General features: G+C 38.6%; 1 protein-coding gene across 8 annotated transcripts in view; it reads left to right on the top strand.

Moving 5' to 3' along the window:
* The window catches only part of ELAVL2 (ELAV like RNA binding protein 2), a 47,213-nt gene extending 34,610 nt beyond the window's left edge, over nucleotides 1–12,603 (top strand). For 2 of the 8 annotated variants that reach the window (XM_054398194.1, XM_054398195.1), the window contains exons 4-7: nucleotides 5,687–5,840; nucleotides 8,018–8,243; nucleotides 11,750–11,788; nucleotides 12,273–12,603. In XM_054398194.1, coding sequence (XP_054254169.1) covers nucleotides 5,687–5,840; nucleotides 8,018–8,243; nucleotides 11,750–11,788; nucleotides 12,273–12,603 — 750 coding nt within the window. Of the gene's footprint in view, nucleotides 1–5,686; nucleotides 5,841–8,017; nucleotides 8,244–11,190; nucleotides 11,209–11,749; nucleotides 11,789–12,158; nucleotides 12,171–12,272 lie in introns of all 8 variants that reach the window. The other 6 variants (XM_054398189.1, XM_054398188.1, XM_054398192.1 and 3 more) reach the window with 5 other exon arrangements.
* The last annotated feature ends 2,437 nt before the right edge of the window (nucleotides 12,604–15,040 follow it).

Below are 15,040 nucleotides of genomic sequence, written 5' to 3'. Positions count from 1 at the left end.
CACCGCTCACCGCCCCGCTGCAGCTAGCCCCCACCGCCGCGGGACAAGCCGACCCTGGTCTGCTTCCGACTGTCCCTCCCCCTTCCTCAGCTCCGCGCCGCTCTGCTCGCCGCTGGCGCCGCGGGGAACAAAAGGGAAAGGGACAGGCACCGCATTCTTAAGCTTTTCCCCAGTGCCTGCAGCTATAGAATCGCCGCTGCTGCTTCGGAACAGCAGGAGGGATTCCACGCCACGGCTACGCACCAGGGTGTCCCCTCGGAACCCATAAAACGCCCACACGGTCGCCCCAGCACAAAACCTTGAGCCCAGCCACCAAAAACCAACAACGCCCAGATACCATTTTAACTTTTCCACCCCTGCTCTTCTCCAATCCAATTTGCAGAGTTCAGCACAGGAACCATCCTTTGCTACCGAAAAACTGTGCTGGTTTGGGGCCAGACAGATTGTCTCTTGCCCCGAAAGGGACAAAAGAATGAGACTCACACAAACGGATTGGAGAGTGATAGAAAGTTTAAATGGAAAAGCAATTGGTGAGGCTACAAAAAAAACCTACAAACTACACAGCATAGTGACAAAGAGTATCCCAAAGCGTACAGAACCCCTCACAGAATTCCCAAAGCTTCCCAATCCTTCCCTTCTTCCCACCTGAGGGTAAACCCAAACCCCCCAGGGCTCTTTCTTCCCCCTCCCACTGCTAGGCAAGTCTCAGGCTGGCCAGGTCTGAGACTGCCCTCCCCTCCATTCTCCTCCTGGCATTAGGCCTAGACAGGCCTAAGAGGCCTTGAGGATACTCCCCCGGCATTACCCGATAAGAGAGGACATCTCCCGTGGGAGCAGAGAGGGAAGAAAGAGGAAGAGAATGACTTTGCAGATGGCCTTATAGGGTGCAGGACTTATGGGTAGAAATACGTCGTTTCCTGTGTCCACCCCTGTGGGTGGGCACCCAGGACACCAGAGGTGTATCTCATGCGGCAGTGGCAGGGGGCACCCAGCCTAAACTGCCACACCTAAATAGCATTGACCAGCTAGGACATGTGTTGTAGACACCCTTGGAACACCTGTCACCATGAAGGAATTCATGCTTACTGATTTTCAGACTGTGGATAGAAGTCTAATAAGATTTCATTATCTGTTGTTGCAGACTCATGGAATGGCTGACTTTAGAGGCACTTCTAGAGACATCTAGTTGAACTCCTTGCTCAGAGCAGGTTCATCATAATCAGATTGTTCAGGCCTGTGTCTAGTTGGGTTTTGAGCATATATGAAGTTAGGCCGTGCAATGAGTAACTTCTTCCAGTGCTTGACTCCCCTTTACCCTGAAAAGGTGTCATCATACAGAACAAAATCTGTGTGGAACTTTCAAATTAACTGTCTTTCAGTTTGTACCTGTTGCCTCTTGCTTTGTCACTTGATACTACAGAGAAAAATCTGGCTTCATCAGAATTTTAATGGCTGAGATCTTGCTGAGATGCCTTCTCTCTTGAAAAATTTCATATAGAGTGTCAAGTCTTACTGAATTTGAGAAAAACAGCATCCACTGTTCTCCTATTGTCTACTAAGGCATTTGTGTTATTTTAGAAGACCATTAGCTTCGTCAGACATGGTTTTATAAATCCCCATCCTCTTGATGTTTATATTACTGGTGGTGATTTTCATGATTAGTTTCTCATTCACCTTCCTAGGGATGGAGTTGAGATTGAATAGTCTGTAGTTGCTCAGACAGCAAGAGTTTCTTGTCGCTCTTGAAGATGGCTGGTACTTGCTTCCTTCCACTCTGTGGAAATCTTCCCTGTTTCTCCTGACCTTTCAAAGGCAATCAAGACTTAGCCTGCAATGACATCCAGTAGCTCCCTTAATGCTTGTGGGTGCAACCTTTCAGGCCCCATGGAAATCTCTGTGCCGTTTGCTCCTCAGTGTGATCCTTCTCCACTGAGGGTAAGTATTCCTTGTTCTAGCATGTGTTTCTTGGGTCTGAGATCCCCAAAGGTCCCTTTTACTGATAAAGACTGAAGCAAGTGAAGTACTAAGTATCCTGTTCTTTTTTGTGTCCCTGATCAGAGGTTTCCCTGCCACGGCTGTAAGTTGGTTCTCCTTTTCCCCAGTCTTCGTTTTGCTGAAAATTCATTTATTCGCATCTCTTTTGCTGCCCTTCAAATCTCACCAAACTCGAATTCAGGTGGGCTTTAGCTTTCCTAATCTCACCCATGCATGATTTGGTACCATTTGTGTATTACTGCTTTCTTATTCTGTACACGTTAATTTTGTGCTGGAGTGTAATTACTTTTTCATCCAAGCAGACCCCCAGACACCTCTGCTTTCTAGGATGCCACTATGGCTTGAAAGCAGTCAGGCACTGGAGATAGTGAACAAGGACATCAACGTGGTCTCCAGACTTATAAAGCAGTTCTAGCAGCTTGCTTTGTAAGAACTGCTACCCATGTGTGTGGTTACCTCTGCTGGGCTGTGGTAATCACCAAGGATGTCCATCAGGGCAATGTTTTCGTTAGAAGGGAGAATTTCAATTTCATTCTCAGTGCTACTGAACTCAAGCTACAGATGGGGCAGACCTTGTGATTTAGTTATTTCTGTAGTCTCTCATAGCAGGACGGAAAGATGTTGCAGATATTAATCATTGCCTTACACGTCACTTAATACACTTCAGATCTTTCTTTGGGTTTTATGTCTTCATCTCTTCATGAAGAGCACAACTCTCTTATTTCTGCTTACATTGTACTTCCTCAATTTTATTCCATCTAGTTTGTTGAATCAGAATGACTGTGACAGTAAGCAGTGAGCAGCTTCATGTAAAGTCCTATTGCTGCATTAGATTGCTTTGAAAATGGATCTATTTATCAACATATATAGGATTACTAGACCAAAGTCTAGATAGTTAAACTAGGAAAACAGTAGCACCATCAAATACAGCTTAGGGATTTTGGTAGGATTTCAGTTTTGTCTTTTCATACAGACTTCTTTTATTCTGTTTGGAAGTCTTACATTCTGCAGTCTCTGTTCTGAGAGCTTACAATGGTGTGTGCTTAGAACACAACAACAGGTGTTTAGGAGTTCAGAGCTAACAAAGTCCACAATGCTTTCAGTGCTTTACTTAATCTTCAGCAAACCATGGGGTGGTTTGGGTTTGGGGTTTTTTGTTGTTGTTGTTTTTATTTAGGGTTTTTTTTTAGTGTCTCAGAAGCAAAATGTTTGACCAGCAGTTGCTTTGTTAAATATAAAGATGTCGCTTTTTTGTTCCTTCCTTAGCTCATGGTCACTCCCAGGAATTCTGACTTCTTTCCAAAAGAGTTGATCAGATGCATATAGAAAGAAAAATTTGTCTGATATCTTAAACAGGAATTGATAGAATAGTTTTCAATGTATCTCAGTTCCAGAAAGAATTAAAATTAATTAAAACTGGCGTATTAAATTGAGTTGCCAGTGATGCATGCAGCTATACTTCTTTCTTCATCTGATTTACCTGTAAGTAGTGCCTGTCCTCTTCTGCTTCCAGTTATGTCAGACTTTACATTAGTAAAAGTTCGTTGTGTTTAGCTACAAAATAGGCTTTGTTGCTGTGCTCTCCTACCATGGACACTAAATTTTGGGATGGTGGAAGGATTTCTTTTGAAAACAAACATTAATTTAGCAGTTCAGAACATCTTGGTTTTGATAGTTTAGGGTTTGGTTGTGTCTCAACTTGCCCCACAGGCAGCCTGTCTCATTTCTCTGGTTTTGGGTCTCATCAAGGTCATCCTGGTTTTCTGACTCTAGTACAGCTTACCTCAGACCATCTACCTGAGAATGTAAGTGCATCCTTTTGCATGTAGAAAAGTAAGAAAACGAGTTGATCTAGAAACTGTTATTTCAAATATGAGTATATACAGCATGAGGGTTGGTTATACAGAATAAAAAAAAAGATTTAGTTTCAAACATCAAAATATTGAGCTTTAGCTGCTCAGATGTAGCATTTCAAGAAAATTTAAAAAAAAATGGCAACTTGTTTTACAAAACTTCAGCACAGAACTGGCAAAACCATTCAGTTGATCCAGCCATGTCAGACTCTGCCATGCAGCTAGTAGCTGAAGCCTGATTCCTCTTCTCCTATTTGCAAGGCTCTGCTTTCTGTTCATCTTTTCCGTAGTTCCACCAGTATTCATTGTTTTGGATATTGTACATACCTAAACAAAGGGCACAGTTAAAGAGCAGCAACATGATACAATAGTAAGGTCTGTCTTCCTTTGAAAGTTCATGTTACTGATGAGATTGGACTTGTGTGGCATCTACTCAAGCAAGTTTTGAGAATTGAGAATTACGTATTTGCCTTTATTGAAGGGCCTGTTAAATTTCTCATTTACCTTGTGAAAGACTCTTGAGAATTAAGTGTTCTGTCACATATAGTAAACAACTGCTGTTTGTATAGCATTTAATAGTACAAAAAAGTGAGAGGGGCATGTAAGGGAAAAAGGACAAAGTAATTTTTAGTGGAGTAAGTAGTCTCCAGTAAGAAATGCATGTTTGTGATGGTTTTAAGGTTCAGCGTGACTTTACTGGAGTTGAAACAAACTGTATGGAAACTGGGAAGTTCTGTCATTAGCTGTAGAACTGGATGATTGGCAGCTTTTCCATTATGATTAAATTGGCACATTCTCACAAACAGTAGTTAAGTTAAGAGGAAAGGCAGAAGTTACTTCCAGCTGCCTGTGTAGGAGATGAGGAGACATGACTTTGAACGCAAGTCTTTAGCTCTTACGTGGCCCCTGTTAAAAGAGCAAGGTATCACACCTCACAGAGCTCCTTTTTTACTTTTTCATTTTGTACAATTGAAAATTCAAAATATTTTGTCTTGTCCTGTTCCGTGTGCGTGGATGTTATGTTCTAATCTTCCCTTTTGTAAGAATAAACCAGTCCTACAGACTTCAGTGGGAAGTAGCGAACTCTTTAATATGCTGGTTTTGTGTACCATGTGCCTAGAGGTTGAGGAATCTAATTTTATAATCTTAATAAAATATTTTGGGCAGACACTTAGAGATGGGGTAAAAGCTGCTGTCCAGAAGGAACCAAGAAGCTCACTGTTCTGTGGCATTTGGTTGTAGGACCTCTGTTGCAGAAACTGGCAAAATGTATTCCTAGTTCTGCCTAGTCTTAGGCCTGTGAACGTGATGTAGCAGACTTTATCTTGACCTCATGAACATTTGTGTGTCATTTGTTAGGAAGCTTAACATAGGGACAAAGAGTGCAGCACGTGAAAAACACATGAAAACCTCTGTGTTTGGACTCTCTTTCTGTGGTTTTGACCTAGATAACAATCCTGGAGTCTTTATTCCCTGTTGTTTTTATTGGTAATTAAAAGGAAGGCATGCTTGGATCATCTTAAAGTTGTCATCTTATAGCAAGCTAGCTGAGAACAGTTTTTACTCCATCCAGGCGTGCTGCTGGAGTGTGTAGTTAGGTTCTTTCTCCTTTATTTGAAAGTACTCCTTAAATGATAGGGGTTCATGTAGTCATCTGCTTCTGTGTGGTTGCTGTTCTGTTCCTTCAGTGTTTTCACAGAAACCGGCACCAAATAAAACCTCACTTTAACTTTGCAGGTTACCGTTATAACCATTTCAATGTCTCAAATGACACTGCCCCATTTTAGCTGCTTGTAAAGTGTTTGATTTCTGCATCTTTTTACTTTCTTTTTCCTAAGGTTTCCTATGCGCGACCAAGTTCAGCTTCTATCAGAGATGCAAATTTGTATGTTAGTGGACTTCCAAAAACAATGACCCAGAAAGAACTGGAACAGCTCTTTTCCCAGTATGGACGCATTATCACTTCCCGTATTCTAGTTGACCAAGTCACTGGTAAGTGGGCAGTCTTGCACTTTCTCTCACTTTTGGACTGGCAGTTAAAGAAATATTTCACCTTTGAGTACAATAGTCTTGTCTGTGGAATATATGAAAAGTGTATGTAGGCCAGAAAATGCAATTTTCTGCTGGAATTGTTCATAAATATGCATGGACAAAAATAGGTTGTGCAGTGTACTGAGCCAACTTGAGTCATTTCCACCCTGAAGGTGCAGGTTTGAAGCCTGTTTCATGGCTTGTAATAAATTTACAGCTGCTGTAATCTTCCTTTCCAAGCTGCTGCGTAGAAATAGTCCCTATGTGCCTTATGAAATGCTATTAAAACACTTTTTATAAAAATAAATTTTTATGCAGAAATGCACAGCTGGTTCTCTGAGGCTAGGATTACAAAAGTCCCAGACTGGTAATTGCTCTTAAGACTATTTTCAAGGTTGCCTCATTAACTTTGGGGGCACTGAAGAACATGAACTTCCGAGGTCCTTGGGAGCAGATCAGTTCTGTGCTCAGCAGTGCCTTAAAGAGCTAAGCTTTCACAGGTTAGTTGTTGTTACATTGTGTCTTAACCAGTGACTGGTTGTCAGTGACACTCTATGGCTACTCTTCAGATTTGGACACCGATGCATGTGTTTTTTGCTGGCTCAATGGCTGATCTTGAGGAGGTTTGTGATTTGCTGCCTCACCTGCTTCCACTAGGCCTGTTCCAAAAAGAAGCAATCAAATGAAATGCAAAGCAAAACACAAAGGAACAGGGCTCTCCAAATACTATTTTTTCAACAGAAGTAGAGGTGTGAGGTGGAGGAATTAATTTACTCATAATTACTCCCTGAATAGTAAGCAGGCTTGAATTTTTCTGTTGTACTTTGACAAAGTCATATGTCATCTTGGGTGACAGACAGTTTTCAGATGCAGGAGGTCAGAGTCTTTCAAATGGTCTTTGGGAGGATTGTGCATGCCAGTGTTTTGACATTTATCTGAACTGTCAGAGGAACCCATATGTATTCCTTTGCAATTACGTTAACACAAATCGTATTGACACGCAATACTTAAGGAGTGTTTTAATAGTGAAAGTTGATGAGAATGTAGAGAAGACAGGGAAAGGAAAACTAAAGACTAAATAGTAGCTTGTAGAAACAGCAGATTTGCAAGTCATATTTCCAGTCTTTGTGCAATGAGTAGTTATTTACAGTGTGTTCCTGTATATTCATGCATAGAAATGGTGAGATTTGACAGAAGAGATTTGAAATAAGTAAATGTAATTAAACTTCTAAATGTGTGCTGTAATTCCAAGTACTCAAACACTAGTATGTGCACAGTAGTTCTCTGGCATAAACTGTTCAGATTTAAGCTTTCTTTCCTCCTTAGTAATCTAAGAGGGAGACTCAAATTGGTATGAATAATCAGGTTGTGACATGAACTGGCAGATGAAAAATGCAAAATTGAAGCTGTGACATTTGCCTATCTAAAGCTTTCTTATGCCTAATTGTTGTCACTTTAGTGGTTTAAATCATCATTGTTTGTGAACAGAATGCATTTCTTGTCCTTAGTGTCTTTCTTGAGAACAGGCATCTGACTTCTCTGTTTATTCATGAACCAAAATATAAGGGACCTCTAAGTGGATTTAGGAATATTACATAGCAGGCAGCCAGCTAGAGCTGGCTGTAGTTGGTTTAGTATTAGTTGGTTCACGTGTTGACACCTCTTTAAGCCACAGAACAGATTTTTGAGGTGTGATGTTCCTAAGATCTTCCACAAACCCTTGCTGCTAATCACGTGGCCTTTGAATTTTATGTACCATGAAAGATTCTATGGCCCAAGAAAAAGCTCCTTTGAAAATAACACCTGCAAAATGATGGTGGAATGCTGAAACTTGGTCTCTTACTTAAACTTTACTTTGTTTCAGAATTGCCCTTTGGCTTACAATGTTTGTCATCTTCACTGTTTTCCCTCAAGTTTTCAAGCTTTCTACACCATGTCTTGATGTCTGTTAAATTTAATAAAAATAAAATATTTACTATAGAAAACTTTGAGCAAAAGCTGAGTTCTAATAAGCTCTAAATTATGCATGCACAGCAACTGGTCATTAACATATCAATTGGCTTTGAAAATCAAATGTTAACATCTAATATTCCAGAGTATTTGAATTAATTAGTATATGCTTCCTTTACCCTGTGCAGGGGTATCAAGGGGTGTGGGGTTTATCCGGTTTGACAAACGAATTGAAGCAGAAGAAGCGATCAAGGGCTTGAATGGCCAGAAACCTCCAAGTGCCACAGAGCCCATCACTGTAAAGTTTGCTAACAATCCAAGCCAAAAAACGAATCAGGCCATCCTTTCCCAGCTCTACCATTCTCCAAACAGAAGGTATCCGACACCTTTAGTCCAGCAGGCTCAACGTTTTAGGTAAGCCACCTACATACTTTTCTGCAACTATGCTGAGAGACATGTTCCCATGGGCCTGTGTCCCTCCCCTCTTTCCCTTCCCTGCTTGTCAGATATCTCTGTGTGAAGGAAACGCATGAAAATGTTGAATTTCAGCTATGCTCCTACAATGCAGATAAAAGCAAAAGTGCATTCCATCCCATTGATACTATTTCAGTGTCTAATAAACATATTTAATTAGTTAAACTGAGATGAGAGCTTTTGCTTCTATGCAGTCAGTTAAAAAAAAAATTAAATCCCTTTCTAAAGGTTATTTTCAATTTCTTACATTATTGTTGATAAATATAGAAGTTGATTTGGTTAACATCGACCTAGGCAGTTCAATTGGCTTCTTAGCCATATGGCTTGCCACAGCCAGCTTTCTCTTCCTTATCCCTTATATTTATTCCTCGTTCTGGTTTTCAGTCTTTTTCCTAGTCGGTTGTCTAAATCCTGTATGCTGCACTTTGTCCTCTCTTATTACAAACTTCAGTCATGAAGATTATTCAAATATTTTCTGCACGTGTGTTTTGCAGATAAATGGTTCCTATGATATTTAGTGTATTGAAAAAGACAGATGGTGAGAACAAAGTGAAACAAATATTGCATTGTCTGCATTCATGAGTACTTCAGATCTTTTTTTTCCTCCTGTGATTGAGATTGTTTCTTTCCACCCTCTGCCCCTTGGCTATGTGACTGGAATGTGTTAAAACCAGTAATAAACAGTTCCTGTTTTGTTTTTCAAGAAATAAAATCTGCTGGCAGTACACTTCAGAAAAAATATGCCAAACTTCAAAAGCTCTGCAAATGGCTATCCTCAATTTTAGGCTGAATATTCAGTGTTCATGCACTGCACTTCTGTCACAACTTCTGAATTGTTCTTTTTTTCAGCCTTTCAGCTTTCGTTGCTGTGAGTGTTTTACAGGTGTGAAGGTCAGCACTAGAGTAGGCTTTCTGCCCTGAGGGAAGGAATAACTAGTTTTACTCATTTGCCATTTCTTAGGATGAGTAAAGGATCAAGTTGAGGTGTGATGAATATTGAATAAAAGTAGGCTTGCTGTTGTTTCATGGGTAGAGCACAGGGGTAGAATTGCAGGATGGACCCAAGTGTGTGAGGGAGCTGTTGCACAGCCATATTCTCACAAGTCTGGCCTATTGGGTCCTTCAGTTATCTGGAAATAAGTGCGCTCAGTATAATTGGCTCTGTTCCTTATTATGCTGATACCGACATAGCATCTAACTGATATTCCATGTAGCTCTCTCATGATTTGTAAAAATTCTCTAACTTCTGCAGTTACTTTCTTTGAGTGGGACCTAAAATTCCTTTGCAGTTAAATAATTTCATTAGACTACCCTGTCATGCAACATTAAGCTTTGAATCTTAACAATTTTGATTTATATTGTATTATATTGTATTGTATTGTATTATATTATATTATATTGTATTATATTATATTGTATTATATTACTTGAGGGTTTAAAAAAGAAAGATACTTTCATGAATGCCCATTTAAATTTCACTGAAAAGTAGTTTTGTTGTGGGGTTTTTGTTTGTTTTTTTTCTGAGATCCTAAGTGTAAAGCGATGGCTGAAACAAACCATAAGAGTTGTGATTTATTCCACATAAGAGTATATTGGTGGCAGAAAACTGAGTAGGTACAAAGCCCATAGTGAAAAGGATGGAGAACAAAATCGTTCTCACTTTTACTGATGTGAGAGGAAGAACAAGACTGATCTGACTGGTCAAAGTAGACTAGACACACTATTTTCTTTAGAATTCTTCTGGGGGAAGGCCTTCAGGCTTCTGTTTCTTACCGAAAAGAGGCAGCCTTGCCAAATTCTCTGTTTTTAAAACTGTAAAGGAAAATAATCTTTTTCTGGGTTTTGTTTTTCTTTTTTTTTTTTTTTTGAGAGCTCAGTCAAGCTCTGTTGCTGACTGTATAGTTCACATTGCACCTCATGCTTCAGATCCTTCATGTCTTTCACATGCAAGAAATCTCAGAGAGGATTATGTGATGTAGTTGCCCTGTCTCTATTAATGGTTGACGGTGGACTAAAACTAGCGAATATAAATTTTGATAGTGAAGTGCAACAGAATCATTCTGAACCTTCTGAAGTTTTTTTCTTATTGAGAAAATTTTTTCTGGACTTTTAAAAACCACTATATAGATTTTTCTCAGTTTCTGTAGGATAACTTAAAACCTTATAATTTGTCCAGAATATTTTATATTGTCCAGGTAACAGATGAAAACTGCTATGATGATACCATTACTGCATGAAACCTTCAGGAGACTGTTCTATATTAGGGGCATGTGGGTGGTGGTGTTTCTGGAACTTCTCACTACCTTCTCCACTCTCAAGTGTTAATGACATCTGACATCCACACTAAGTCTACTGATAGTAGTCAGACATTTATATATGTAATTTTTTTATTTTCTCTTTTCCTGCTCTTTTAAGGGTTCAGTGACTCTCATGCATCCTACAAACCTTTCTCACTGCAGGATCATAGTGCTCTCCATTTAGAGACTTGACTTTGCTGCAAACAAGACCAAGTACTTTTTTCTTTGTGTTTTTTGTTCACACTGCAGCACTTGCATTTGGATTCTGTATACCAGTAGTGGTTCTAAAATCCTATAGCTCATTACTGGATAGAAATCACAGTGTGACAGAGATCTGTGAGGTAACTGTAAACTAAAAACTAAATCAAGTCTTTCTACCAAAGCTTTTACCTTGTGGAGTCCTGAAGAGAACCTTTAACAAGACTTTCTTTTTGCATGTCTGAGCCTTGCCAGGAGGGAAAAAGAGCTTCTTTAGGACAGATTTTTTTTTTTTAAAAGGAGCACTTCGAGTGACTTCAGGAATAAGATTAGTAGGGTTGGTAGCCACTATATGTTGTGGGTAATGGCCAAGTTGTTCCAAGGATTTAGAGCTGCAGTAACATCCTGCAGTTCAGCAGCTTGGGGAAAGGTGAGGAGGGAACTACATGGACAAAGCTAATATGTGTATATATATTCTAAAAATACTGTTCTGGAAAAAGTACAGAAAATACAATTCTTCTTTGCAGTTTGTCTCCGAACATTAGTTTCTGCTGCAAAACTCTGCATCTGCCTGCATGTTTATGTCAGCTACGTGTCAGAAGCTGTGGTAGAAAACTCATCCAAAGCAAGTTAGTAATGTAGAAACCTTCACTATGGTGGTCACTAACCATAACTTCCTGCTAACAATATTTGGCTTAGGCTTAACTTGTAGTAGTGGTACACTCTCTGAACTGTTCGAACTGTTCATGGGTTGTGGACACTACGCAATAACATCTATTCTGTGTTCACTGTGTCAGGTGTAATAAAGTGCCACAGCTCATTCAGTGGTGATACTTTTAACTTTGCATGAAGATATGTACAATACAAGGAACATGACATTAATATGCCAAGCTTCCTTAAGCTTAAAGGATGTAAAAGTCTGAAGACTGAACACTGCTAAATGTTTTGCAGGTTGGACAATCTGCTCAACATGGCTTATGGAGTAAAGAGGTAAAAAAGGACTATAAGGCTTCTCATAGCAACCAAATTATGTATTTTGCATACTCTTTTCAGTAAAACTTCAGTTGAACTTTTGCATGTTGAGACACCTGTTGGAATTGTTCATTCAGGTGCCTTTTGCATGAAAGAGCGTTTGTAACAGTTCCATGATACGCCTTCAGATGACTTAATAATCCCCACTAGCATGGTTTTCCAGCATGCTTTTCCTTTTGTGTTTTGGGGTTTAGGTTTTTTTTGGTTTTGGTTTTGGTTTTGGTTTTTTTTGTGTTGCTTCATTTCAGATGGTCTTTGTGCTATTGCCCTACTTGTGTGCAGCATTGTACACAGTATTTGTGCAGCTGGGGAAATGCTACTTTGTTAGTCCAGTTACCATGTTCATCTGTGAAAAGCCCTGTATAATTTTCCTTTTTAAATTTCTTTGGGATGTTTTGTGGTCATATAATTAATGATTGTTTTGTTTTCCCCCATTCCTTAGTAGGTTTCCTCCAATGACCATTGATGGAATGACCAGCTTGGCCGGAATTAATATCCCTGGACATGCAGGAACTGGCTGGTGCATTTTTGTGTACAACTTGGCCCCTGATGCTGATGAGAGTATCCTCTGGCAAATGTTTGGACCGTTTGGAGCCGTAACCAATGTGAAGGTCATCCGTGATTTTAACACCAACAAGTGCAAAGGTTTTGGATTTGTGACTATGACAAACTATGATGAGGCAGCCATGGCAATAGCGAGCCTGAATGGATACCGCCTTGGGGACAGAGTGTTGCAGGTCTCTTTCAAAACAAACAAAACGCACAAAGCCTAACAAGTTCTTCTCAGTGCATTAATACACGAAAACTGTACAACAAAGGCAATTTACGAGAAGCATTAGTAAATGCCTTTGTTGTGTGTCAGTGTGGAAATGGGGATAAAATGACTACTTAGCATCCTAAGAATATGTGAGATTTTGTATTGCTAATATTTGAATTAAAACTTCTTAAATATCTTTTGTGTTTGAATATTGACAAGAGGTACAGGGTTTTTACCTGTCACGATGCATATTCTATTGCCTTCTTTGAAGAAGGTGGACCTTTCAAAACGTTTCAGCTAAAGGAAGAAGTTTTTTCTTTGTACATGGCTGCCTTGAAGCTATGAGGAAATGTTGAGGCTTTGTGTTTTAAGTTGTTTTTTTTTACTTCTTTATTTGCCTTGTGTTTTTATTTCTACGTATTAATGCATTGCTATTTTGTTGTTGAAGAAAAGTATTGAAGTTTACATTTTATTTATAAAGTTATAGTCAGTATTTATTTTATCATTATCATTTGAGTTGGGGTGTGGGAACACATTATAAAAGCTTATTGTAAGAATACTGGAGAACTTTTCATAAAGCAGTACCTTGCCAAAGAGATAAGAGCCTCTTTGATGTGGGTTTAAAAAAAAGCATCTATTTTTTTAAAAAAAAAAAAATAAAAAAATTTGGAGAAACTTTTTACTGGTCCTGGAACAAATATTTTGACTTGAATACTTTGAGAAATCTCTTCATATGACACCTAGTGAGCTTTTAAAACTTACCAGGAAATTTGCAGTTGTTGGGGGAAATTTAGAAAGATTTATGATGTAGAAATACTTTTGAGACCTTTGTATTAAGAAGTAGAGTCAATGGGATGCACTGTTGGTTTCATTTTTGTAATCATCAGTGGAGTCTTTGATCATCCTGGTTATTAAGTAACAGGTGGCTCACATTAATTTGTGATTTTGGAACAAATGAAAATTAAAAAAAAAAAAGACTTTAAGAGCAAGCAGGAAACAAAATACTGAGAGATGGGGGGGAAAAAAAAAATCTGTTCTTCCTAAAGAATTCCCTTCAGAATAGAGCTCATGGTGCTTTGTGATGTACTTGCTATTGTTTGAAGAATTGTTTTGTCTTAAGAAAAGACATTGAGCATGATTTGCAACATAGCAAATCAGCAGAAGTGGCCTGAGTTGGGTATATTTGGAGGAGGTATTTTGAAGGTTATGTTCAAGGATAACACCTGAGCTTTGTGTAATGTAAATAAGACCTTGAGTTATGAATTCTTCAGCTGACTTTTATTTTAGTTTATTTTTTAAGTTACATGCCAAGTGATGTTCAACTTTGAATGTTTTTGTATGGTTTTTTCTTTGTAAATGGCATTAACATTGTTACTTGAGGTCTGCTTACTCATTTTCGTTGTCCTGAGGACTTGAATTTACAGTGCATCAGATCTGTTGCTATTTTTGTCTGTAGATAGTCTAGCTTCAGCTGTTTATGGTGATGCTACATTTTTGTTTATAAATATGTTTGTGGTAAAAAAAACAAGTATAATCATAGATTTTGAACAAATTTCCTTACATTTTTCATAGGAAACCATAAATACCTGTATGCTATTGAAATTTAACTTTGTATGATGCTTAAATCACTATTTGGGGAAATAGAAAAAAGTCTTTACCGTGTATTGAATAAATTTAAGAAAAAATACAGAATATTTTCTGATTAGCATCTAGCTTATAATTAAATTTTTAAAAAAAAAGAGCTGAGGGTTTGATGCCTTCACCAGGATGCACTGACAACTATGTAGTTACGTCCTGCTTTTTGTATTAACTGAGATGCTCATATGCTTCCCCTTAGAAAAGGCAATGTTCTATGCATAACATAGTTGTACACTATCTTTGCAGTTGCTTTTGTTTCTTATTCTTTTAAATTGTAGTTATAAATCTTTCAGTATAGTACAGTACATATACTGTGAAGCGCGTGCTAAAGTGAATAAGCGAGTTTTCATGCTGACCCACTCAATGCTATTCAAAAATCAATTGGCTTCCTGGGCACTTCCTCATTCTTAGGTGCATTTAGATTGTTAAAGCTGATCCTCTGCATTAAAAATTGTATATACTATAGAAATCACAAACTTTCCAATGTGGGGAAAACAGTAGCTACATGCTTCTTTCCTATACTACTGTAGCAACTAACGGCATTGATGAGAAGGCATGTAAATTTGGCTTCACTTTACAGTGTTTATCAGAGCACTTAGTTAAATATAAGGCTGGTATTTATTTGAAGTTGTATAGTATGACTTAATTCACATCTGTTGGAATAGAAAATATATTCTGTTGAGTATTTAAGAGGTTGTACATGTTTTCTTTTGTGTTTGGATCCTTTGTACTTTTTCATGTTCAGTACATCAATAAACAAAGTTGAAGGGAAAACAGTGTCCTGAGCAGGTCTTTTATAATACTGTCCTTTGCTT

This window comes from Indicator indicator, chromosome Z, assembly GCF_027791375.1.
Source record: "Indicator indicator isolate 239-I01 chromosome Z, UM_Iind_1.1, whole genome shotgun sequence".
Lineage (NCBI taxonomy): Eukaryota > Metazoa > Chordata > Aves > Piciformes > Indicatoridae > Indicator > Indicator indicator.
This window is presented reverse-complemented; position numbering and strand designations above follow the sequence as displayed.